The 24681-nt window shown below is 49.3% G+C and overlaps 1 protein-coding gene across 6 annotated transcripts in view; it reads right to left on the bottom strand.

Annotated features, from left to right (window-relative positions):
- TBC1D16 (TBC1 domain family member 16) overlaps positions 1-24681 on the bottom strand; it is a 30393-nt gene that overhangs the window by 3081 nt on the left and 2631 nt on the right. For 5 of the 6 annotated variants that reach the window (XM_035342486.1, XM_035342489.1, XM_035342488.1 and 2 more), the window contains 9 exons: positions 20721-20956; positions 19075-19702; positions 6124-6321; positions 5260-5407; positions 4025-4192; positions 3184-3332; positions 2289-2423; positions 1366-1552; positions 20-199 (listed from right to left, as the gene is read on the bottom strand). In XM_035342486.1, coding sequence (XP_035198377.1) covers positions 20-199; positions 1366-1552; positions 2289-2423; positions 3184-3332; positions 4025-4192; positions 5260-5407; positions 6124-6321; positions 19075-19702; positions 20721-20898 — 1971 coding nt within the window. In that variant the 5' untranslated portion in view covers positions 20899-20956. The remainder of the gene's footprint in view (positions 1-19; positions 200-1365; positions 1553-2288; positions 2424-3183; positions 3333-4024; positions 4193-5259; positions 5408-6123; positions 6322-19074; positions 19703-20720; positions 20957-24681) is intronic. The other variant, XM_035342491.1, reaches the window with a different exon arrangement.

Genomic DNA, 24681 nt, shown 5'->3' with positions numbered 1-24681 from the left:
ACCCATCCCAGTGTCTGACCTGGTAGTGAGCCCAGCACGCCTCCCACATGCGCAAAGCCTCAGCGTCGGGAAACTCCCGTTTAAAACAGAGGAGGATCCAGCGGTGACAGAAAAGCATCTGCAGGCCATCCTCTCCCAAGGAAGAAAGGTGCTGGTAGAAGCGTGGGTGCATGAGCCGCAGCAGCTCTCGCAGGTACATCTGGAAAAGATGCTCTCAGCTCAGCCGCTGCCTCGCGCACGAGGACTCGCAGAACCCTCGCCACCCCACGAGCCCCCCACCGCGTGCCAGAGCCGGGCTCCAGCAGTGCTGGCCCCGGCTCCCCCTTCTCACAAAAAGCTCCAGCTTGCACACAGGCCTGTTCGCAGCCAGCTTATTACAGCACAGCCAGGAGCACACTTGGGTCTGTCATTAGTGGCTGGAGCTCCCAGGCCACTGCAGCTATTTCACAAGGAAGGAGGGAGGGTGAAAAGAAAATCCCATGACAGCTACATTGTGAAAAGAAAGAAGGGGAGCGAGTCAGGCTGAGGAAAGCAGCATGAAGCTAGAGCCTTAAAAACTAGAGAAAAGAAAGGATGTAGCTATCTACAATATTTCATTTCAGCAGAAGCTGAGCAATGTGGAAATGATTTTGGAAAGGCTGACTGTTCCAGGCACATTACAGAGATAAATCTGTACGTTAGCTAACTGCACCTCACCAGCAGTGCCCCATGAGGTTTCCACCACAAGTTTACTTCTTTAAATTTGTGCCGCCGTGACCTGGACAGGACTGTTCAGGTGTAAAATGCATTTTCCAGGATTTTAACCAGTAAACTACTGACATTAATGTTAAACTAAAAAGTTCCCATTTTTGAGCAAGGTGACCTTATTTTAAGTAATTCTGTCAGATACATAACACTTTTCATTTGGACATCATTAAAATAATCTATTAAAAAAAGGCTTCAAAACAGGCTTCATAAAAGCCCATGAAGAGGGCTGGAGTTCGACTGCTCTGCCTCATTCACACCAAATGCCCCTAAAGGAGGAAAGAAACAAACCAGTGAGCCTTCTGTCTGCCTGAGAGCAGTGAACAGAAAGAAAACACCATCCTAAATACATTTGATCATAAAAGATTCCTTGAATCAGCTTCCTTCAACATAGCCAAGGCAACTTTACTCTGACAATTTATTGGCTCTAACTGCTTCTGGAGTGCCTCAGTCACCTGGGATTAATTTTAGCCATCAGGTATTTCGTAGCCTTGGAGTGTGATTCTGCATGCTGGAACCCAACAGCCCAGACAACTGCTTTCTGGGGGGTGTTCTTCTAATTTGACTGGGGAAAGGAGAAGTTAAAGAAAGGACTAAACTGAGCTCAGCACTCAGCCTCACCAGTTGTTTCTCCATATCCTCATCCCGGGGTGAGCTGATGAAGATCGTGTTCTGCATCAATCCCACAAAGCACCAGAATGTATCCGACTCATCTAGGACCTCTGCCAGGATTGGGGCTACCAGGTCAGACATTCCTTGGGAATATCCAATGGTGGGGTTAAATACTGCATAGTTCAGCAAGATCCTCCTGGAGAAGACATGCAAATGGAGAGGTGAGATGCGGAGAAGGTTCATCACAGTTGAGCGTGTGCCCGTCCCTTCCACCCCAACTCCCACCATACAGGCTGAGTCAGGCCAAGTGCAAAAGGGTAACACATCACTTCTGCTGTCTAAAAGATTATCTTGCAATTACACCTGGAGGCTTTTTGAGCACCTGTACAGCATCTTGCATCCTGCAGAACTGCTTTCCCTAAAAGAACTGTATCCAGAAGCATAGCAAAGATAGGAGAAGGAGAGACGATGCCTACACTTCAAATCATGAGGCTCCGAGCCATCCTGTTCAATCAAATCCAGCAGTTTCATAGGCACACATTTACAAGTCACACAGCCATGAAGCAGACTCCGGTGTGCTGGTCCTCCACCCCACCAGGAGAACCACAGACCAAAGCAACTGCGCACGACCCCACTAGAGCACTCACTACCCCCCGCAGCCACAGAAGGCTCACACCTTTTATATGCCTACGTATGAATGGAAGCAAGGTGATATGAGCAGGGTTATCACATCAACAAGTAAATGGCTAAAGAAGCAGCGAAAGTACCAGGTAAAAAGTGGTTTTGCACCGTTTGGTACCAGCCACCTTATGTATGATGCTCTTCAGCATTCCCAAAGCAGCAACTGAGGCAGCCTGGGCTGGGGGGATTAGGGAGTTTTCTACACGTTCAGTAGGGCACACTTCTGGGGACACTGGGATCAGACACTTCACCTCATTGTTTCCACATTTGGGTTGTCCTCCCCTCGAAAGAACTGGTTGCTGCGGTCAGTCCTCACAACATCTTTATCTACCGTGAACTGTACTTTACGCCAGAAATCCTTCTGCTCATCTGGAGTCATTGAAAGCCTGAAAATTGAACAGCAACAGGAGTGTGTTGACACAATAGGAATATGATTGCCACACGGAACAAACAGACTCATTTCAGCTTCAATTTTAAGAGAAAAACTATTTTTGTGCAGAGCTTTCTCATCAGCTGAAAAACAGACAAGGGGTCTGCCTAGAAGAGCACATTTGCTGTCCAAAGGGATTACTAGAAGGAGCTTCTTGAGTTATGAATGGGATGACACGACATGCTTTCTGTGATAAACTCCACTTCAGGAGCAGTTGAAAATGCTCTCTGCTGCTCCTTGTGGGTGGCACACCAGAACTCACCACTCTGCTTCGACCGACTCCTAATTAATACTACGACTGTCTCTCTCCAGCTTAAATTTACACAAGTAGCTTACAATCTACGGTTATTGCAGAAATTACTTCCTTGAATTAGATATAACTTCTTCCCTATTTTGACATCCAGATATATCTGTAAAGAAATACGTGCTCCCATTTTCACCTCTGGTGTGCTAAACCAAGCACGTTAAGCTTGTAGTCTTGCGTGTGAGATAAGCTTCCCTACGTGGTCCTGGTGAGCCTGTTTCAAGAACCCCGGTAAGATAATACTCGAACTATGTGTTATTAGCTCCAGATCCGCACAAGGTCAGCTGTGCATGGTAACACCTCCTGCACCCATCGCTTCTGTCCAGGCAGAGACTCCGTAAGCCACTTGCGGTGTCCTTCTGCTTCAGACCTAAGGAGAGATGAGCAGCAGAGGCTGAAGCTGATCTATTACCTTTTCTCCTGGATCTCAAAGTATTCTTTCCTCTTCTGCACTCTCAGCGCCTCCCTCTCTTCAGAGGTGGACTCATAGCTGTAGTAGTGCAGCAAGAAGGGCCACACCTCCCCACGGATGGAAATATCAATCCCGCCGAAGAAAATGGCCTGGAAGAAGGAGCAAAAGTTATGACTGGTTCAGTTTTAACATTCCCCAAAAACAGCAACAAGAAACTGCCTGCTACTATGCTTTGGTGGCTTTGCAGTTCTTTCCTGACAAGTGACGCCTTGATTCAAGCTCCTGCAATTTGCACATGTTTAGAGGGAAAGTGCTGGCCTTCTATTCCCAGACGAGACACAAATCGGGCTCATTTCAATGTCAATAACCCCCCCTGGAGAGGCTCTATGATTAACGTGTCGTTCTCATGTCACGGCTTAATCCCCAATCTTGGAGACACTGCATTTCACTGCAAACTCCTCTCTCAGGACCTGGACCCAGTGCTCCCCTGCAAGCCCTGCATTATTTCATACAGGAATCTCCATTTTTCTTTCTTCGATTTGTCCACACTGCTGTTGCAGACACGCCAACCACCTGCCACTTTGGTTTGCTCATTCCAGCGGGCTGCAGAAGCCGCCAGCACACCCTCCTCCATCAGAGAGGTGCTCCACTGCCCCGCAGCAGACCCATCTGTGGTCCCAGCAAGACCTCCAGCCAAGCACGGCGAGCAAGTCCTTACGCTCCCAAACACCCAGCGCTTGCCCCCAGCATGAAAGCCAACGATGGCAGCTTCCACCTGGGGACTCACACTCGGTGGCAGGAGAGAGCAGATCAAAAGAGCAACCGCAGCCACCTCTCTCACCTTCTGCAGCTTGTACTCCTCCTCCACCTGCCCAGATTCGTTCAGGTGATTGAGCCAGGCAGACACGTCCAGACGCCTGTACGCGTTCTCCTCCGGGTGGGTCTCCGAGGAGGGCAGCTTCGGCCGACGGATGGAGAACTGCATGCATGTTTTCTCATCAGTAAGCTGCTGAATGGGGGAAAACGAAACAAAACAAAACAAAACATGCAGGCAAGAGCCAGAGATAGCAGCAGAGTATGAAACCCAGCCATTTTCAGAGCAGGAAAACCTTTTTGCATGGTTCTTGTAGGATTAAGCACTGAGGCGCAGTTCTTGGAGAGTTTTTTTTTTTTTTTTTTTTTTTTTTTTAATTCCAATCATTACAATAGCGAGAGTGATTAGAATAATTAAAAATCCGAGTACCACGAAACAGCTTCATCTTTTAAAAAAACAGTTTCCATTCCTCCCCCAGTCTTATCCCTGACCTGAAACTGAATTAATGCTGCTTACAGCAAAACTTCACCCTGCCAGGAATGCCTGCAATAAATTACATATGATTGGCCATATACAAAGGGATTGCTGTTAGGCAAGCAGGGAACTGCACTGCCAGGCTCTCTAAGGGCACTCATGATCCCGTTGCAAGACTGCAGCTGACATTTAATTTAAAAATCAAAGGTTGTTCAATGCAAAAAGTGAGCCCATGCGACCATAATAAGAAAAGCAGCAGGGGGCTCTGTGGGAAGGATGGAAATTTAAAAATCACTGTTTCTAATAAGCACATACAGTATCTTAAACAGATAATTAAAGAGCTCTTATCACATTTGTATGTAGATTGAACAAAATATGGCAAGATGCCTTGTCAAAACATTTTCAAATGCAGTGTGCTGTGCTTCACAAAATGGATGAAAGACTCTGACAGAATTTCAGACCTACCACTGCAGATTCCCAACCACCTTACATGCCAAAAGCACAACGCTGACCTGTCTGGTTACCATATCCAGCAAAATAACTACCTAAGCGAGTTTTTGGCTTATCTTCCCCCATATTCCACAGGCAGAACAGGAATGGAGGAGGATAAGCAAGTACCAGAGAGATCTCACATCTGACTTGCAGCTGCGTCCTAACAACCTCCAACACGTTGTACTTTCTGCCTGACTTGGTGACGCGAACTCGCAGCTTCGTTTCTCCAACACCTTCTGCTGGCTGAAAACCCGAGTGTGAAACAAGCTCTTTGCCCCAGGAACCTTGCCACGTACCTGGTCCTTGAGATGGGTCTCTGTGCAGTACTTCCACTGCTGGAACACCTCCGACAGCTTATCCAGGCCACCATGGTGAAAATGGAAGATCTTGTACTGGCTCTCCCGGCTTGCAACAACCAGTTGTCCACAGGTGCAGGCCTCATCGCTGTGGGACAAAACAAGCAGGGAGAACAACCCGCGTTCATTTCCCAGGACAAGGAGAGGCCCAGCAGGAAGGGGAGACATTAGATGACAGAGACAGGAAAGCAATTACAGTTGTCCCTTCAAATGGGGCAGAAATAATTTTACAGCTCTGGACGTGGCCATAGTGACCAGAGGACTGTTGCAAGTTCATTTCCTCAAGGAGCTTCACTTGCGCCTGGCAACTTCTACTCTTCCACCACATCAAGGAATTACATTTTGTCTTCCCCAGAGAACAAAATAAATAAATAAATAAATAAATAAATAAATAAATAAATAAATAAATAAATATGTCCCAGCAGCATTAAGCCAGTTCCCAAAGTCAGCTCCTAGAGATGTGTGGACTTGGTCGTGCACAGCACTCTCTAAGGAAGCAAAGAGTGAGAGCAACAAGAGAGAGTAAAAATGTTTTGAAATGTTGAAACATTTTAAATGGATATTTTAAATGTGTTTTGGTGAGACAGCTGAGAGAAGTGTCAGCACCTTTACCTTGCTCAGGAAAAAAAATCCTTTACGCCCCATTACTGTAACCCAGAGGCTCTCCTGGGGGAGGCTGACACTTGCTTTCCTGGAGACGACCACTAGGGAAAGACTTGAGGACTGCAGAAGCCACCCGCCTCCACTGAGCCCTGCACTGCTCCAGAGCACGCACAAACACCGCAGGGAAAAACAAGACGTTACCTAAAGAAAAGGCGCAAGGATCTCATCTGCCCCAGGTCCACTCTGAAGACACCACAGATCTGCTCGAGGGCAAAGACCTTCTGCTGTTCATCCCATCTGGCGCTCTGCGTCTGCCCGTTGTTCTCCTGGGACTGGGCGCTGGTGTCGAGGCTGGAAGCGGAGCTGGTGGAGCAGGTCGTGCGGTTGTCACACGCGTCCCTGCAGACGAGAGCGTGGAGGAGAAAAGCGCAGCCAGAGACTGCAGTTACACGCAATAACCACAGGTGCTACGAGCTACAAATCTTCCGGCAGAGCTCTGGAATTAGAATTCAGCGCAGGTCTAAGGAATCAATAACAGACAGCCTACGAGAGCGATTAAATTATTTTTATTTAAATCAGCTCCCTACTGTCCCAACAAACGATCCTAGTTTTGGTCTGTTGTGCGCAGCACTGGGGACCGTGAAAACTGCCTCCTGAAAATACTGGTGAGAGGGCAAGCTGGGAGCAGCTGCTTGCCCCCGGCTGCAGCAAGCCCTTAGCAGGCAGCCCAGCCGCTCGGCGTGGGCGCGGAGGGGCAGGTACATCCACGTGGTGGTACTGAGCGGGGAACTCATTTGGCAAACGCTCTCCGAAGCCAGTGAGATCCAAAGATGCTTCCCCTGAACCTCCGCAAATGGGCCCGACAAGCCTGGATTCACGAGTGTGACCTTCAGAAAAATGCTTTCCATTTGCAAACTTGCAACTTTGGGGAGTTACGGAGTGGGAAATCACACATGAGCAATTTAACCCAACACAAAGCAGGGAAAGGGAATCCATCCGTGCTCCAGGAAGCCAGGAGCCCACAGCACCCCAGATACCCATCCTTATGAATAAACTGAGTCTAGATTAAAAAAAAACACACACCCACCACCAGCCCCAACCCCAAAAGAAAAATATCAGTGCTTTGAGAATTAAGTGAATCTGAAACTGTGACCCCTTGATTCTTAAAAAGGCCAATACATGTGAGCAATCTCAGCGCAAGCTCTGAATGGGTTCCGCTGTGAAATCAGGGTTTGCAAAACAAGGCGAGTAGCAGGTATAAAGACAGCCCCCTGCAATGCCACTTTATGCAATGTTTTCTAATCCGCTTATCTAACAATGTAGGCACTGAACGCTGAAAATCACACACTCAGCATGCATCTGCAGCACACCACATCAGTATGCCTTCCAAGCCTGGCTGCAGTGCCTCTTCCACGGGGACGAGCCCCATTTGCAGCATCTCCCCACGGTTCAGGTCATTGCATTCCAATGGCCAGGTCCCCGGACATCCCAGTTAGTTGTGGGTTAATTTTTTAACCGAGCCCCTGCGAGCAGCCTAGTTCAAACGTAAGGCTCGAAACCTCAGCGCCCACACGCATGGGAAACAAATCCCCAAGCCCCCTTCTCGAGGTCTGCAGCATTATGTAGATGAGACGAGGTCTGTCTCACTTTCAGCTAAAAGCACGGCCCCGCTGCCCTGCTCGCGAGGTTCTGCCGCTCCGTTCTTTCAGAAAGCATCAAAGCAAAATGACATCCAAGCCATGCTGAGGTGGAGGTCTGCAAAGTGACACGGCAGTATCGCCGTGTGAGCGGGGCTCACGGGACATACGGGAGCTTGCTCAAAGAAGAGTGATGGCAGATTTTGTAGGTAAGAGGCTGGGAGACGTCCAGTCTCACGCAGCCATACGCCATCACCTACAACTTGTGAACTTTTCCTTGAAAACTGTACCGGCCTTTGTGAAAAATCAAGCGTTATTTTCAGCTAAAGCTGCAAACCGTAACACTCTCCTAAACCACTCCGTATCTCCTGTTCATGCAAAAGCAATAGGAGCCCCGGTACAAGACACCCGTGCTGGCCAGCTGGCTGTAAGCAGCCGGTATTTGTGAAGCAACACTCAGGAACAGCCACAGCTGGTTACACAGGATTTTCCTGGAAGAGATGACTCAAACGAGCTTAAAGACCAAGCAGAGGCAACCAGTTTTCTAAAACTCTTGCAAAGGTGCACTGGTCGGTGTGACAAGGAGTTGGGGGACCACTCTCGCACAGTTCCCTCACCGCAGCGGGCAGCGCGCCTGCGGTTCGAGAGCATCACCTCGAGCTGCCAGCGGGGAGGGAACAGCCAAGAAGTGGTATTTAGGGATAGAAATGGTATTTAGGGATCGAGCTGGGCGGGCTCGCTTGGAGCCAGGGACCCATGCATCTCCTGAAGAGGGGAGGGCATTGCCAGCTGCGCAACCAAAACCTGCTTCAGGAGCACCGCCAGCCACCCATAGCTCAGAGGCTGCAGAGCCCAGGCACAAAGGTGCTGGCAACGTTTTATTTTCTGGAAATGTTTCTTCCAGACAAATGTTTGCAGTTCGCATTCAGTCACTAGTTACAAGCTTGTGCAGGCACTGACACACACAGAAGCCATCTGAAGCAACACGTGGGCCTGGATTTACCCCTTCTGGACTGCGAAAAGCCAGCGAGCCTGAGCACAGTGCCTTTGGGTGTGCAGCTCAGGGAAACTCCAGTGTTTTCACTGATGTAGACCACGAAATCTGAAAGAGACACCTGTGCACACCATGCCCTTTGGAGAGATCTGCAGACATGCCCGTCCGTATTTAGCATAGATGGACGCACCACCTCATACTTGCTTATTCAGTCACTGTGGGAATTAAGGAAAAACTCACTGTGTGTAGAACCACTTTTTCCTGTACATAATGATTGGAAAAAAATAAGGAATGAAAATATTCAAAACTGTTGGCCTTATTCTTAAAATAATTTTAATATTGAGATCATTCTGTTCCTAGGTAGCAACAAGTAGTACGACCAATGCTAATTTTGTGGCTTTTGGGGAGTCCTCCATCCAGGCACACAAGATGTGCAGACACAGGGGAAGAATTTTCCAATTTATTATTTATGAAAGCCAGACTATTATATCTTTCAGATGAGGGATTTACACCAGTGCCCTGTAAAAGAGCTGGCACAGCAAGGCAAATAGCTGGAGGAGCATTTCAGAGAGACTTTGGGTTGCGGCATCCAGGAAAAGCAGACCACCAGCTAGCGTGCAGCACTGCTCAGCAACACAGGAGAACAAGTGCAAGGCCCCACGGGAACAGAAGGGACAGGGAAACAAATTACAAGGAGGATTAGCAAAAGCTGAGGCAGGGACCCCACGGCCATAGTCATGGTTCCAGTTCCACCTTTCTCCTTGCTCAAGCCCCATTACTCTCTTGTCGCTAAATACATCTCATGCTTGCCGGTGAGCAAGATCCGGCGGTGATGTATTTTCTCAACAATCAGCCGCAGCAATCAACCTCAGCTGCATTCCAGGAGCTTCGGCTGCCCCTAAGAAGGAAAACGCCCGTGTGTGGCTGCTGCTGTCCTCCTGCCGCGGCAGGATCCTGCCCGGCCCTGTGCGGGTCGGCGAGCAGCGGCCGTGCTGACTTACTGCTCGGTCAGAGCGTTCTGTGCACCGATGGCATAAGGAGACACGAAACCAATTATTATTTCTCCTATAGAACCAGGGCAGAGACCTGCACCCAGTACACGGGAAGGCTATTTCAGCAACAAAGATCTAATAACTCATTTTATGACAAGATGTGACAAATGTAATTATAAGAGGGAAAGGGGCTGAAGATCTCGGCAGGGATGTGGCTGTTGTTGAAGCTGTCGGTGTCCACCAGCCGGCTCCCAGAGTCTCTTGCAAGAGCCAATCCCTCACCAGTTGGCTCTCCACCACCACGGTACCGAAGCACACCTTCAGTAATAACAGCTTTCTCTTAACAGCCCCGTCTATTCCTGCATGCCGGCTTGTGAAGTGTCGTTTACAGACAATAAGTATCATCATAATGTATGAGCGTCCATGTAATGGGAATTACATGCCCCTTTTCCTCCCCAGGGCTTAGCGCTTCTGTTTCTCCACTATTCCGCACAGGCACTGACCTTCCAGGTTCCTCTTCTTTCCAGCAAGGTGAAACAGCTCACGGCAGCATCAGCTGCCTTAACCGCCCATGACAGATAGCTTCAAATAAATAATCCATCAATAAAAGTTCAAAGCTATCCTGAAATGCCTAAAAATTTTGTGTAGGAACTGTACCCGGTGAGGTTGTGCTGGGTAGCTGGAACCCAAACCTATTGTTCTGATAAATAAGAGAGTGTCCTTGACATTATACATGTATAATGATTTGTGAAACACGCTGATTTCAGCAATATATGAAAGAACTGCAAAAGAAAATGGATTGGTAATTTAGAATGAAACATTTTGTTGAAATATTTCTGCTCATGACGCTGCAGAGAAGGGATAGAAGGACATGCACAGGGCAGCACGGCCACGCAAAGCCTGAAGTCGACAGCAAAACCCTGCAGTCGCACCAGCTACTTGCCTCTGATCAGTGCGAATCGGTAACTAGGCCAAGAACTACGTTAAATTCACCATCTGACTGAAAATATTTGGAATTTGAAGTTCCTCTGCCTCAGAGACCCCAAACAGAACCAATTTATGCTGTCCTCAGTGAACAGCAAAAAAGGCATTAAGGTACTGAGTCCGGATGCAAGCCCAACCAGAATCCCTGAAGTTAAATGTCAAAACATCCTGGTATGGAAGTGCATCTATACATCTGCAAACCCATGGAAACAAATCCAGCTCTATTTGTTAGGGAAACCTGGGAAAAACTGTATAGGACGTTACGGTACAAAGTACGTGAATGTCAGCATGGACTTTCCAAAAGCTTGTTCCACAGGCTTTCCATTGATCTGTTTGCTTTCAAAACATAAATTTCCCCACGTTGAACTGCACTAAATGCTATTTAGTAGCTAATTAACTTTCTGTGCTGAAAACCTCCTGTAATTGCACTTCTTTCACCTTTTTTAGCCCGTGTCCTCGAGGGAACCGGAGCTGTCCTACGGCATTTGTTCTGCTCATTTCTATCTCACAGGCACAAGTTCCTTCCTGACAGCCGGCTGCCAATCACCGCGCCGGAGGTCACTGGAGACCAAATTAGGAGCACTCTGCCTCTGACAAACTTGCTTTGCTTAGCTTGCCGTAAAGGGAAAATAAAAGGTTATGAAAAATAATTGTATCCTTTCATGCTCAGCACCAGCAAGCAGATTCAACAGCACTTCTAAAAGTCAGAGTCTTATTGCTAGTTACTCATCGCTAATGTTATCAGTGATATTCAAAGAACAAGCTGGTTTCATCTTAAAAGCGCCGGGATCCATCGCTGCCCTGGTTCGGGGAAGGAGCTCGAAGCAGATCGGTGGCTCCAGCTGCAGACACGCGGCCACCTAATCGGCGCACACGGTGCCAGAGCAGCAGCTGCAGCATCCGTCCTCTGACCTTGGGCTGAAACAGCAAGTTCACGACCACGGCCGGGGCTCTGGACTAACACCAGCTCCGCGAACGCCAGCCTGAAAATAAAACATTTTAACGGAAAGCAACCAGGGACCCAAGGAAACCCGATTATGCAGCTTTGCCTTCTGATAGGCGTAATTGCTTTGTCCTTGAGAAATAAAGATCAAAACAATTTGCTGTTTTACAGGGCTCCTGCCCCCCGTGCTTACGGCGCCCCTATCCAGGGCTTTGTGCCCCCCGCCCTGCCCGGCCCCTTCCTCCACGTCCCCGGGGCCTGAAGGGAAGCCGGGCAATTTTAGGCAGCAATAGGGGGCATTATTAAAGCAGCCCAGCTCACCTCCGAAGGGTTGCCCCGAAACAACTGGAAATTAAACCGAAAGGAAAACAAAATAAACTGAGAATTCTCGAGTTAATTATTTTGAATGTAAATGGGAAAGGAAAAAAAAATCAGAGGTTTGTAGTGAATTAATGCATGCTTTAATCTTTTATCCAGCCGAAGTCTGGAATGCGATATATGCATTCGTTCAGCTGAAAGACAAGCAATCTTTTTTTCACAGCTCAGACTTCTGGACAGGTGTAGGCTGCTTAGGTAAAACCCGAGCAAGTTTTTCTCTGTGACTTTTTGTTGCAGCTGGGTAGCAGGGGCAGAATTAGCAGTTCGATGCTTATGAATAAAATACACTCAGCTCCCGAGAAGCCAAACACAACAAATCATTTAGAGCCGAACATATGCTGCTCAATGATGCAAATGTTACCTTCACCTTAAGGAAGGAAAATATCCCGAAAGCTGAATGGCAGATTTTTACAATCCATACAGAGAAGGGGCACCTCGTGCCTAGGCTTTAGCTCATTAATAAATCAATCAAAATGCAACACTTAAAAAAAATTCCTTAGATGGAAAAAGTGATTTCTCAGCAAAGCCCCCAAAAGAATGTTTGCTTTTCAGCCTATTCCAGTCGAGTAAAGGGGACCTTTCTTACCAGTGTTTATTTTATATTTAAAATCAATGGATTATTTTGCTTTTCTCTTTCAGTTCTATCCATGCAAAAATAAAATTCAACACTAATTATGCTAATTACAATCAAGCCTTCAAAACCTCGGTCCCTTGAAAGCCCTGAAGATTACCTTTGTTCTTGTATGCTTGGCTTTAAGCAATGAATTGGGAATTTCGGGGGGAAACTTTCTACTGACAAAGTTAACCAGCTCCCCGGACTCCGCGCTGCCGCTGACCCAGTGTGAGCACAGCCGACACCACCCAGAGAGAATTTCACTGTTTCCACAATACAATGAGGATTTCCCAAGGGGAAAGCTTTCTTCAAGTAGCAGAAAAGGGAGAGGAAAAAGGAGAGCTGGCTAAAAGCATGTTTCAGAGTTATTGTAAATGCTTAATGCTGTTATAATTGCAAGGACCGAGCCAAGAAGACAGAGACTATGCAGATTTATTTGCATATACTGTTGTTGTACTTTTGGAGGGGACATGCTCTTTATTTTGATCCAGTTAAAGCAATTCTTCCCTCACAAAGCTGTGGAGACCTGCCAGCACAATTTATCTCCGCTCTCAGTCAGGATTTCTGGGCGTTGCGATAACATAAATAAAGAACAGAAGAAATGCAGGAATATCCTAGGAAAAGGCGCTGGGTCGCGGTGCCTCCCCGAGCGAGCAGCCGCCGCTCTCGGCTCTGCCCCTGCCTCCAGCTCGGTGGCTCCGGCAGCCCCCAGGCCCCGAGCCAGGCCCCGGCCCCGAGCCCTCAGGCCCCGGCCCCGCGGCCGATCGCAGCCCGCCCCCTGGCGGCCTCGTAGCTCCCAGCCCGGCCCGCGGAGGCAGCCCCGAGGCGCCCCCCGGCCCCCAGCCCCCGGGGTCTCGGCCCCTGCCTGCCCCGTGCCAGAGCCCCGCAGCCGCCGAAGCCTTCGGGGCAAAGCCGCCCCTTTCTTCCCCTGCCTGCCGCAGCCCCTCCACAGCGGCGAGTGGGGGAACCTCCGTCTTCAGCCTGGGCGGCTCTCGTTCCTCAATTAAAATCCGAAATAAATAGCTGCACAATCCCTCTAGCTGTAATTCTAGATCTCCAGTTAGCTGTCACTATTTTCTTCCACAGAAAGCTGGCAGCAAACCAACGGAGGAAAAAAAAAAAAACAAACCTGCTATAATTAATGTTCTTGCTGTTCAAATATTTATATAAAGCAAGATAGAGCCGTATGCCTCCGCAATCTCTTGGATCTGTCCAACCTCCTCAGCTCTGCAGCCGGTAACAACTTGAATGGATTGCACGGCGCGCTGACAGCAAACAGCCAAGGCAGGCTCTCCTCCTGCAGCCTGGCTCAGCACAGGCCACCCAAAAGTCCTCCCCTGCACGGAGCTTGAGCCTGCCCCAAAGATGAAGGGAAGAGGGATTTGGGGATATTCTTGCTGGGCAGGGGTTTGGGTACGAATGGAATGAGGTGCTTCAGCGTTACATCACCCTAACCCAGGGCCTGAATGAGGGGCAGCATGGCACTCCCCTTGCTCATCCCTGAGGCTGAAGTCATCAGAAGTAAGACAGCATGACACAAGGTGCTGCACGGCGCTACAGGAGGTTTTGAAGCCAGTGACCAATTCCCCTGGTCCTAAGAACATAATCACCTCTGTTACAACAGCGATGAATTCCCAGCCTCTTGATGACTGCAGAGCTCCTGCCAGCTCACGCTAATTTCAGCTCATTTCCCCTGTAATGCTACCTCCCGTTTATTCTGCAGAGGTCTGAAAAGCACAAAGGTGAGCTGCCAAAACAACATGATGCAACACCGCCCGCTCTGTCACCACCCGCTCCTGCGACTGCTGCCACCCTCCACGGCTCTGCGCCTCCGCTCCCTCCTGAGAAGGTAATTTATTGATTAGCTCCCTGGGAAGAGGCTGAACGACAGGATGTGCAACACATCTGCAAAAATTGCATCAAGTGCGCCAAAGGACTTTCTTCTTGTGGCGTGTGCTTTGCCTAAACTCTCTATAATAGTTGTTCACGTGAACTCGTGTCGGCTTAGAAGCATGAGAACTGTGCCACAGTGTAGCTCCGTTATGAAGAGGTTTCATTACTTTTGCTACTAGCTGCTAAAACGATCCCCTTCTTATGAAAGACATTTGCTCCTCGAATCAGGGATGGGCCTACTGCTACCCGTGACCACGCTGCTCACGGTGCTCTTTACTTCTGCTCGTTTCTTGCAGCAAGAGCCATGAACCAGGGGCTGGCGGCCGCTCCATCACCGTGGCTCTGCTGGAGCAGGTCCAGCCGTGGGCTCGTTCAGCTCCCCCGCCGGGCTCCTCGGCCCAGGCCCTGACCACAGACTGACGGCCCAGCCTCTGGTCAGCGAAGCACACCGCTGCCAGCGTTTGGCCTCTTCAGCATTTTTGTATGGTGCTAGTCAGGAAACAGCGTATGTGGTTTGCTGCTGCAGTGAACAGCCTTTTGCAGCTCTACCACCCACTGCTAGGGAAAGCTCCTGTTAACCAGCGGTCACAAAAAATGGAAACCATCACTTACAGAGCACTAAGTGCCTCAGCAGCCGATTGTTATAGATCTGATGTCACGGCCAGTTAAAATGACTTCAGAAGTACTGGTTGAAAGACACTGTATAGGTGTCAGATGCTATTTGGTCACCAGGATGTAACAAAAGGCTTTTAATTTCACTTTACTGATGGGGAAATGGACGCCGAGTAATTTAGCAGGGCAGCAACAAACCTAAGCTGGGTATGGAGTCCCGTTGTCCTCAATTAGCACCCTTCAGATCACGGCAAACGTTTCCTGACAGGCAGCATAGCAACAAATAACAGTGATAAGGGAGAAACGAAAGAGAAAGAAAATTTTACTTCCAGTATCTCCCCTTTCCTACACAAATGCAGCCAGTGCAAAGCCGCTACCAACGCGGCCATTTCCCGTGTTAGCTACCTGCCCGCAGGATCCACGGTGCTGGAACTGACGAGGACACAAAACCCAAGAGAGCAAAGGCACCGTTCCACGAGAAGAGTGCACGGTCCAGAAATGCCAGGCTCATCTACGCAGAGAAGCAAGAATGTACAGGCTGGTGATGCGACATTCCCTTAGCTCTTAGCCTTAGGAACTGTGTAAGTGGAGGGAAAGCATTGATCGCTGCGTGGGAGCCCTGGCAGCCTTTCAAACTGGGAAGCAAAGAGAAAAAAAAAATTAACAATGGATATGTTTTTATTTCCTTATGTTCGAAAAAGCGAGTTGTTGACTTAACATGACTGACTCATTGTGCAGCCCGAACGCTTCCAAGCCTGTGCCCCCCTCCTCCCTCGCCGTCCCTGCCCTGCACACACCGGCACCTTCCTGAAGCTCCCTCCTGCCGCCGGGCCACCCCCGAGGCAGGTTCAGGCGGATGGATGGACTCGTGGCTCCTGGCCACACAGAGGTCTGGGCACGCAGCTGAGCCACGCAAGTTGCCCATCGCCCATCTTGATCTCAGCTGATCCAAGCCTAAACGCACATCCTGATTCTTCCCCAGTGTCACCTTTTTCCATTCCTGACCGCATCTAACCGCACGGAAAGGATGGCTGAACAGAAACACCCGTGCAATGTGTTGCCTCAGCTTTTGAAAGGATCACAGAGAAAAGCAGAGTTCTCATCCTAACAACTCCCCAAAGCAGAGGGAAATAACCAGAAACAGTCGTTCCTCTTCGGAGGGAGGGGGCAGTGACCGGGGGGTAGGGAGGGAGAGGAGCTGAAACAAGCTGCCAGCAGCACAAACTTTGTTCACACTCCAATTCTGCCTCAGATGGGAAGCTGCCAGCAGAAAAAAAACACCCTTAAGAAACAAGGAAGCTGTTTCCAAGCTGGTAGTGACTTCTGAAACAGCGGCCCCGGCCCCCTAAAAAGCTGGGATGAACGCAGGAAATCAGAGCATGCTTTTTGACAAGATTTTTGCAGAGTATTCTACACAAAATCCGACTCAAACAGTTTGCAAGCAGCACACGGATGCACAGATATCATGCACGGGGCTCTATAGGGAAGGTCGAATTGGCACAAGAAATAGACACACCGGACAAAAGCCTTTCAAGGCTGAAGCCCCAGACAATGAAAGGTCTGTTTTATTAATCTGCTGCAAATTAGGAGTGCCACATCCACTGTAGCCGGCTCCTAGGCTGGTGCCAGGGGAGTTTTAAAATAAATAAATAAATAGATGAATGGAAGAGGAAGAGCAGCCTCCCGCGACCAACAGCAGTGCATTTCGAAGGCAGCCACTGCAGCGCTGCGGCCGCCAGCAGCAGCCGGGCAGAGCCGGCAGAGGGCTCGCCCGAGCCGGGCTGGGAAGGCAGCGGGGAAGGGCTGCACGCACGCAGCGCGAGGCGCAGGAGATGCAGCAGGCTGCATTTCCTTCCCTCCCTGCCGCTGCCAGCAGCTCGGGGCATCCGCGTTGCCAAACGGCGAAACCGCAGCGCTCCTCGGCCAACAACGCCGCGCGCCCTCAGGGTCACGGGCCTTGGACGACGTGCGTGGGATCTCCGGAGAGGAGCTCAATCTCCTGGTCTTCAGCAGCTGGGGAAGGATTCCAAGCACATCCCTCGCTAGCCCTCCTTCCAGCCACTACGGTGGGGATAAGGATCCCCTGCCCAGCGTGGGATGGACCCGGCCGCAGAGGAGGCCACAGCCTCCCTCCCACACACGGCGAGAGGGAGGAACAGCCCTCCTTTAGGAAGCCGATTGCTGGAACTCTGAAGCGTTCACAGAAGCATTTTAATTGTATTTTATTTACAAAAAAAAGTCAACTATCCTTTATACCATAGGTCAGTATCACGATCACCTTGCAACACGCTTCTTGGCAGTGAGCATATGACTAAGAACACAGATATTATCACCAAAAAGAGAAAGAAATAGGAGCTTAATTCACAACAGTATCCTGACTGATGATCACTTACAAAAGCTCAGACTGGAATACTTAAAGGAGTCCACTTTTTTTTTTTTACAGTGGCAGAAGCAGGTCAAACATGCTCAGTGCCAGTGCTGCTTCAAGGAAAAAAATGTTTCTTAAACAAACTGAGGTGTTGGTGGCAATGGGTTTTAGGGCTTTCTGTTTTTAAAACCAAAGCCGGCACAATGTCCTCCAAAAGCACACGCAACTAAAGGTTCAACCACCCAAGAGCAGCCCAGAGCTAGAATAAAATTTGAATCAGAAAACACACCTAGGAGCCAACAGCAGTGAAACTGCGAAATGTATTTCCCTGAGTCAATCAGTACACAAAGAACGGAAGAACAGAAAGCTGGTTAACAGAAAAGATATTTAAGCATTCAAAGTTTTCAAGGTATGTTTCATAACATTTGTCTAGTGTTCCCGAAGTCTGATAACAATCCTATCCACAGTTTGTTTTTTTTAAGAAAAGAGACCGACACCATACTTTGCAAGCTAAAAGGGATGCTTTCAAATTGACGATGCTCAACACAATTTGGGAACCAGACGCCCCTCGTGAGCAGGCCGCAGCTGCTTGCGATGCCGTTCCGCAGCCAGGGAGAGCTGCGGTGAGATGGGACGGGACAGGGCAGTGCTGCTCAAACCGCTGCCCACCCCAAAAACCCCGCAGGCTTGCAGCCCATTTTAAGCACCAAACACAAAGCTGGTAAGATTTCTGAGATCGACTCCACTTAAGTATTTTTAAATCTCCAGAAAGAGGTAAATCGGTTACCACACCTCCTTCACAAGCCTTGCTCTGACTGGCACCCCCTGGCTTTGAGATTAGCCTGTAGAATAGAGGCAAAGCCTCTTCCTGTGTCAAGTCTCAGTGCAGACGACGTTGCTGACACACACAGAGGAGAACTTGTTTTTCCTACTTTCAGGTGTAGCTTCAAAGTTCAGCTACATCCTTATCAGCCCTTAAGATCAGCGTGCTTCACAAACACACGTGCCCTCTCCAAGATGGATCCGAGCGATAGGCGCCAGAGACCACTGACCAGAAAGCCAGAACCACTGCGGCTCAGTACAGTAATAAGCAGTACGCACATCGGTGCATCACGACGAACTCCTGCCCTGCCAAGATGCCCTGTCCCCTACGTGGAGTCTACTGCAGATAGCATTGAGAAGCGTTGATACGTTGCTATCCCAGCGTTGCCTAAAATACCCAGGTTGATCATGTTAGAATTGATATTTCTGTCTTAAGTGGGACCTTGTTGTGAGCACCAGCACAACAAGCTAACGCATGCAGGCTTGGTGTCACCACAGTGCCTTACAGATACCCGAGGCTCGCAGGAAGTCAAACAGACGCTTTGATGTGGCTCTCCACAAGAAGCAACTAGTACATCTCCTCAGCAGAGCCAATTAGACCAACAAAGGGCCGTTCTAATTTAGTAATGCTGCTGCCAGGGCTCAAGACGGTTCATCTGAAAGACCCACACGTGCACAGCCCTGCGTGACGGAGAAGGCAAAGGTTCACCGAGCAGAAGCAGGAGGGGCTGACAAGCAATTTCCTGTAAATTAACACAGGTGTCGTGGCAGAGGAGGAATTAAAGCAAGTCTGAAGCCAGACACCGCATTCAGCTCGATGCCAGTGTCAAACTTCTCCATTTCCTCCAGCATCCCCAAGCTCAGCAACCAGCACCCCAGCTATTCACCCAGAAACTGGAGAAAAGGATGAACTCACCTGCTTTCGTTATCCAGAAACACAGAACTACTGCTTTTCCCAAGGGCTTCACTAATGGGAGAGAGGCAGAACGGGGAAGAGAAGGCATCAGAATCAGAGTCAAAAGTACTGTCCCTGCTCACATCATCAGCAGACAGCTCCAAGGAGCCCTCATCCTCCCCCAGCTCCGGCCTGCAGTCCAGACCTTCCTCCGTCCCCTCCACCGACAGCTCCGACCTGTTCTGCTCGTCCTGAGAACTGATTGTCGAGAGGATTCCTGAGTCACTGTGGGCAGGCTGCGGGGAGCAGCGGGCGCCGTCTGCGGCCGGGCAGCACTGGGACAGCTTCTCCCCTTCCGAAGAAGGGGAACTGATGTAAGCCCCATCTTTTACGAGCTGCGATGCAGTCAAGATGTCTTCTTTCAGGATCACTGCCCCTTTCTGCTCAGTGGGAGAAGCCTGCTGGACAATGCTGAAACCCTGAGTGTGGCGACCACGCTTGCGGGGAGCTTTCCGGACAGGGGAGCTCTCGGGAGTGATGTAGCGCAGCGCTTCTTCATCCTGCCTCTGAATGCGGGAGTTTGGGACCCAGGCAAGGATAAGCGTGGTGCCGAGCAGCTCATCCTTCTCCATGTACAAGCACAAATAGCCTTCAAGAGAGCAAAGCAGCGATCTGTTAGAATGCACGTTTATGCCAAGGAAACTGCGTAAGCCAGAAATTTGCTCTCCACCACTTCACCACCATTACAGAGGGGCAAAACAACCCCTTTTATTTACCAGGAGAGGCTTTTGCTAAATGAATTGTGGAGTTCTCAACATCATTCAGTATTTACAAAGAACTTCAAGCCTGCATATGGCTTTTGAATAGTCTGAAGTCCCTCTGGCCTAAGTGAATGTAGAAATCACATACAATTCTTTCAACTTCCTGGACGGATTACTAATCAAGAGTAAATTCTGCAATATGTTGCCACATGAAAAGCCTTTACTGTTTGTTAGTTAAACAATGTCAAGTGCCAGCTAAACATTTCTTTCTCAAGAATATTTACCTTCGTATAGCCAAAGGGCTACAATTCTCATGGAAAGCCAACAGAAAGGAGTCATGCAGGAAGGGGGAAGCGTGGGTCAATGTTCACGGAATAATTAGTTTTGTGAAGTTAAGCCAGTAGCCACGGCTCTCTTTGATGAGAACATGAAAGAGCAGAGTAACAGAAGGAAAGAAAGGGACAGGGGCGGTATTCATCTTCATTTACTCCCGTGCACGCAGCCACAATCAGGTTTTATTTCCCCTTTGCCAATGGGTGTTGAGGCTGCTCCAGCAATGACAGTTGCAAGATGATACCTGGCTTCCCTGACCCATACACATATCTGAAAGAGCAACAGAAGTTACTGCCCTCAAATGACAACTGTTCCTCTTCTGGCAACACATAAGGAGGTATTAAAACAGGTAAATCCACGCTAGCACAGAAGAGAAAGGAGGAATATCATCAATTTTCCTATTAAAAAGAGAGCTGACAGATCAGCCTGTGGATGGCTTTCCTCAGTCCCCCATAAGACTGCCTTGCCCCGTGCCCCGCCAGCACCCCTTCATTCTTTAGGGCCCGAGATGTAGAAACTCCCCAGGAGAGAGAAAAAAAGGGCGAGCGGGCAGCGTCCGCAACTCGCCATCACCTGGATGGTGCTCCCCGATGCCTTGCAGCAGCTCAGGTGGATGGACGCAGACATTGTTCTTGGAGTAGATAATCTCCCCGTCAAGTATGGAAGATGAACTGCTGCTGCCACCAGGATTCAGGGTCAGGAGGTCAGAAGCTTTAGAAGAGGCACGTCGGAGGAGTCGCCCCAGAGACATTGCCAAGGAAATGTTTCCATTATCTGTCAGCTTTAATCAGGAGCCCAGTTCAGAAGATCTGTCAAGAAGGAGGGAAGAATAGTTTTAGAACAAATACAAGGATGGCACAGCACATGCCCACCGCTGTCTGACAAGGAAGAAGTCTCCCGTCGACTGCTGCGTCATTTCTACAACTCAAGCAAGAGAGATCCAGAGCATCCAAGTCTAACATCACCTCTGTATTCTAAAGATGCTAAAGTACAGAATCTGGGATGTTTTTCTTGGCTGTGAAGGAGGAAAAAAAAAAACAACAACACAAAACAACAACAGAACACATTTTAATAGTTACTGCGGGGAAGAAACAGAAAAATAATGCTTGTCACTGAAAATTGCCCATTAAGGGAATAGCTCCGAGGTGCAGAGCTGCCCCATGTATCACTGTCCTGGGCATGTCAAAGAGAATCAGAGTACACCCTAGAGGATTCCTTCAGCACAGAATAACTACTGCACAGCCACAAGAACACTCAACGTGGGGCTGCTGCTTCATCCTCAGCACAGTAACCAGTGATCTCCAAGTGAACATTCATCAAAACATGTTCATCTAGGGCTTACTGATTTTTAGCAAAATCCTGCTGGGGGTTTTGGAGGATTTTGTTTTGTTTTGTTTTTTTGAGTGCTGATGGTTTAAAAGGGCTCTCTTGCCACTTATCTCTGAAAAAGCTGTGTTCAACAGAGTGGGCAGACTCCAGTAACCGAGCATGCCAACTCGAGGCAAATATTTCATCTATCAGTAGTAACTTTTGCTGTCTGTAGCATACAACCCCCAGCTAACCACCCAGTAAGCTTAGTACACCAATGAGAAATGCTCTTCATGGGGGCAGACGAGGAGCTCTGCAGTGAATCCCGAGGGATCACTCAAGCCACAAACTATTTAGCAGATCAATGAGGAAGACGACTTGATGTGGAGGAAGGGCAGGTGGGTCTCGCACAAAGCAGCGCCGCAGGTAGCCCAACACAAGGCGAAGCAGAGCAGGCTCTGCCTCCTGCTCCCAGCCCTAGCTGGGGAGCACAGCGCAGGCAGCACTGCGGCTTCTGTTCTGCCAGAAGTACACGAGGAGAAGAAACGTCTCCTCCTGCTCCTTTGGATTTGCACGGCCTCACTCACTAGTGAACGGGCCGGCCTGACCTAGCAGGCGCTGCACACAGCTGCGGCACGCGGAGATCAGCGCTGCGCGTTCCTCAGGACGCCACGCCACGGTCCGCGGAGCACACAAGGGGCAGCCGGAAAGAAAAAGAGAAGCAGACAGGCTCAGACTTGTTCTGTCAGGGGCATTGTGTGCAGGAAATATTTAGGGGTGTACGGCAAGCTCAGTTTAACACTGAATAGCTGTGATTTCCTTAAACCCGGTTTTAACAGTATCTGCGGATAAACGAGGAAGGGAGGAGGCAGGGAGAGCAAACAGAAGCCAGCACTTCCCAAAAAGCAGGGTGAAAGCTGCAGGGGAGGAAAACAGCAGTTCCTGTTCGGATTGGGTTTTGTGCATAAGATAGCAAACGAGACTGCTGAGTAGCTGACAGAGCCTTCATGAAAGGACAAGGTTCTGGTTTATCTGGCACTTGCTGGATTTGTCAGGTTGAACCACAGCATAAGCAGTTTCTGCTTTTCAGTATTCACTGGAACTTGATGGAGAAGCCTCAACCCTGTACCCCTGTACCTTCATCATGTGTTCAGGAGAAGAGATTTACTTGGCAAGTCCTACACACCGTTTCCTTCCAGCACCAAATACAACGTGTATTTTCATGTCTCAGCCCTGAGAAACAAACGCAGAGGGAACCATATGCTCATTCTTGTCCAGATCATCAAAAACTACAGTAATGTTCCATGCTGTAGGTCATATCTTGGAGAAAGTTATTAGCTACAGAACGAGTCCCCTTTCCTCTTATTGCACCCTGCAAGAATACAACCAGTAAACCCTGCTGCAATTCCTCCTTCCTACCACCACGTTACAACACACCATTTCACCACCGCCGAGGGAGTCTGAAGCAGTGATGTGGAGCAACCTGCACGGCATCGGGTCCCTGCACTGCCCACGCACCTGAGGAGGTTACAACACTGAGTTCTTGTCATGTTTTACAGGCAGCGCAGCCTGCCCAGCTATGCCCCCCTGCCGTCAAAGCTGAAACCAGCCCGAATACCCAGACCTTTAGCTACGCCAGCAATTCCATCTGAACTCTAAAAAGGCAAAACCTGCGTAAGCAAGGAGGGAAGGTGGTATCAAGGTGCTGCAGCTGTTGACCAGGGAATGCTTACTCAGAAAACACAAGTGAGCTTTTCCTGCTAAGGACAGCAGATGGAGATGCAGGCACGAAACAAGAGCTTGTATGATGTCCTGCCGCAGCCCTCCAGGGGCTCTCAGGAATGCAGGAAGAAGTAAAGAGCTTCTCTGCCAAGAGAGGCAACATTTAATTAGCTTTTACCTCGTATAGAAAGAACAAAGCAACAGGTAAAGATCAAAAGCTGCTCCCTGGAAAGCAGGAGGAATTTGAAGGTAAATATCACTTTGATCCTGCAGAACACCTGTTGTTGCTTCAGCACTGCCCTGATGCGCAGGTGGAAGGCGCTGCAGGTACGCACACACACAAGCAAGCAGGCTGGGAAGAGGAAAAAAGCCAGGATGTCCATAGTACGGCATCTTGCCAACACGGAAATCAAACGTGTTACATTTGCCTTCCCTGCAGAAGAGCTATCCATCAGAGAACAAGCAGAAGCCCACTGTGATGCTGCAAACAAACAGCCAAACTTCCTGGGATACAGAATTCCATCGGCATGACTCGAATTAATCTTTCCACCATTGCCACAGGCTAGGGAATTCTGTCTAGCTTTGGTCCCAGCGCTAAAGGATAACATATGCAAGTCACTGGGCAGTTTCAGAAGAGTGACAGGAGCAGTCTGGGGCATGGAGAGAGACTGACAAGGGAAGATCAAAGGGAAATGCATTAAAAATCTTCATCCACCTGAATTGTCAGTGCCAAAGGAGGGAAGAGCTGTCTATGGAGGAGAGGAGAGGTAGTAAGGCAACTTGACTAAACTGAATAGTCCTCGCCACAGTCTTTCTCACAGCAGGGAGACCTGGATGGAGCAACCTGAAGAAACCATTTACATTGCTGGGGGTTTCAAAGACAGGGTTCAGAAGCAGATAGCCACAAGGAACTACTCAGGCAGCCGGTCCTAGCTAGGACGAGCTGATGGACTGTACCTCTGAGGGTCATCTAGTCTCCTTGCGCAACCCCCCAACTCTCTGAAACGCAGCCTGTGAATCTGCCTCTCCTTTCCCTGAGTTCACGCACCACAAAGCAGCAAGTACCAACCCCACCTTCTCTGCAGGGTTTGCTCCATGCTGGGCCCTCTCCCGTGTGGGACAGCGCCTGCCTGCAGGGTCCAGGGGGCCTGGGTTGTGAGAAGCAGGTGCTGCCACTGCCTCTTGTACGGCTCGGGAGGCAGGCAGGGACTCTGTCCTACAGCTAAGTCAGCAATTCACACTGTTAAAAACATACTTTTCATATTAATTTTCTATTTATCCCTGATCTGAAGGGATTCTTTTCAATGTGGCAGAGCCAACCCAGTTCTCCAGAAGCTGAAGCACTGAATTAGCTGATAAGCTCGTGCTCAGTGCCAATATTTATTAAGCGCATACACATTTTCTTCTCCCACACATCAACTGTTGTCGCTAAAATCTTTGCTACAGCTAGCAAGTCTGTTCTCACAGCCCCTGGCTGCTCTCCCAGTCGGTGCCAGCACTTCTC

This window comes from Oxyura jamaicensis, chromosome 18 (genome assembly GCF_011077185.1).
Source record: "Oxyura jamaicensis isolate SHBP4307 breed ruddy duck chromosome 18, BPBGC_Ojam_1.0, whole genome shotgun sequence".
NCBI lineage: Eukaryota > Metazoa > Chordata > Aves > Anseriformes > Anatidae > Oxyura > Oxyura jamaicensis.
The sequence above is the reverse complement of the archived record's forward strand: the minus strand, read 5'-3'. Positions and strand labels throughout refer to the sequence as shown.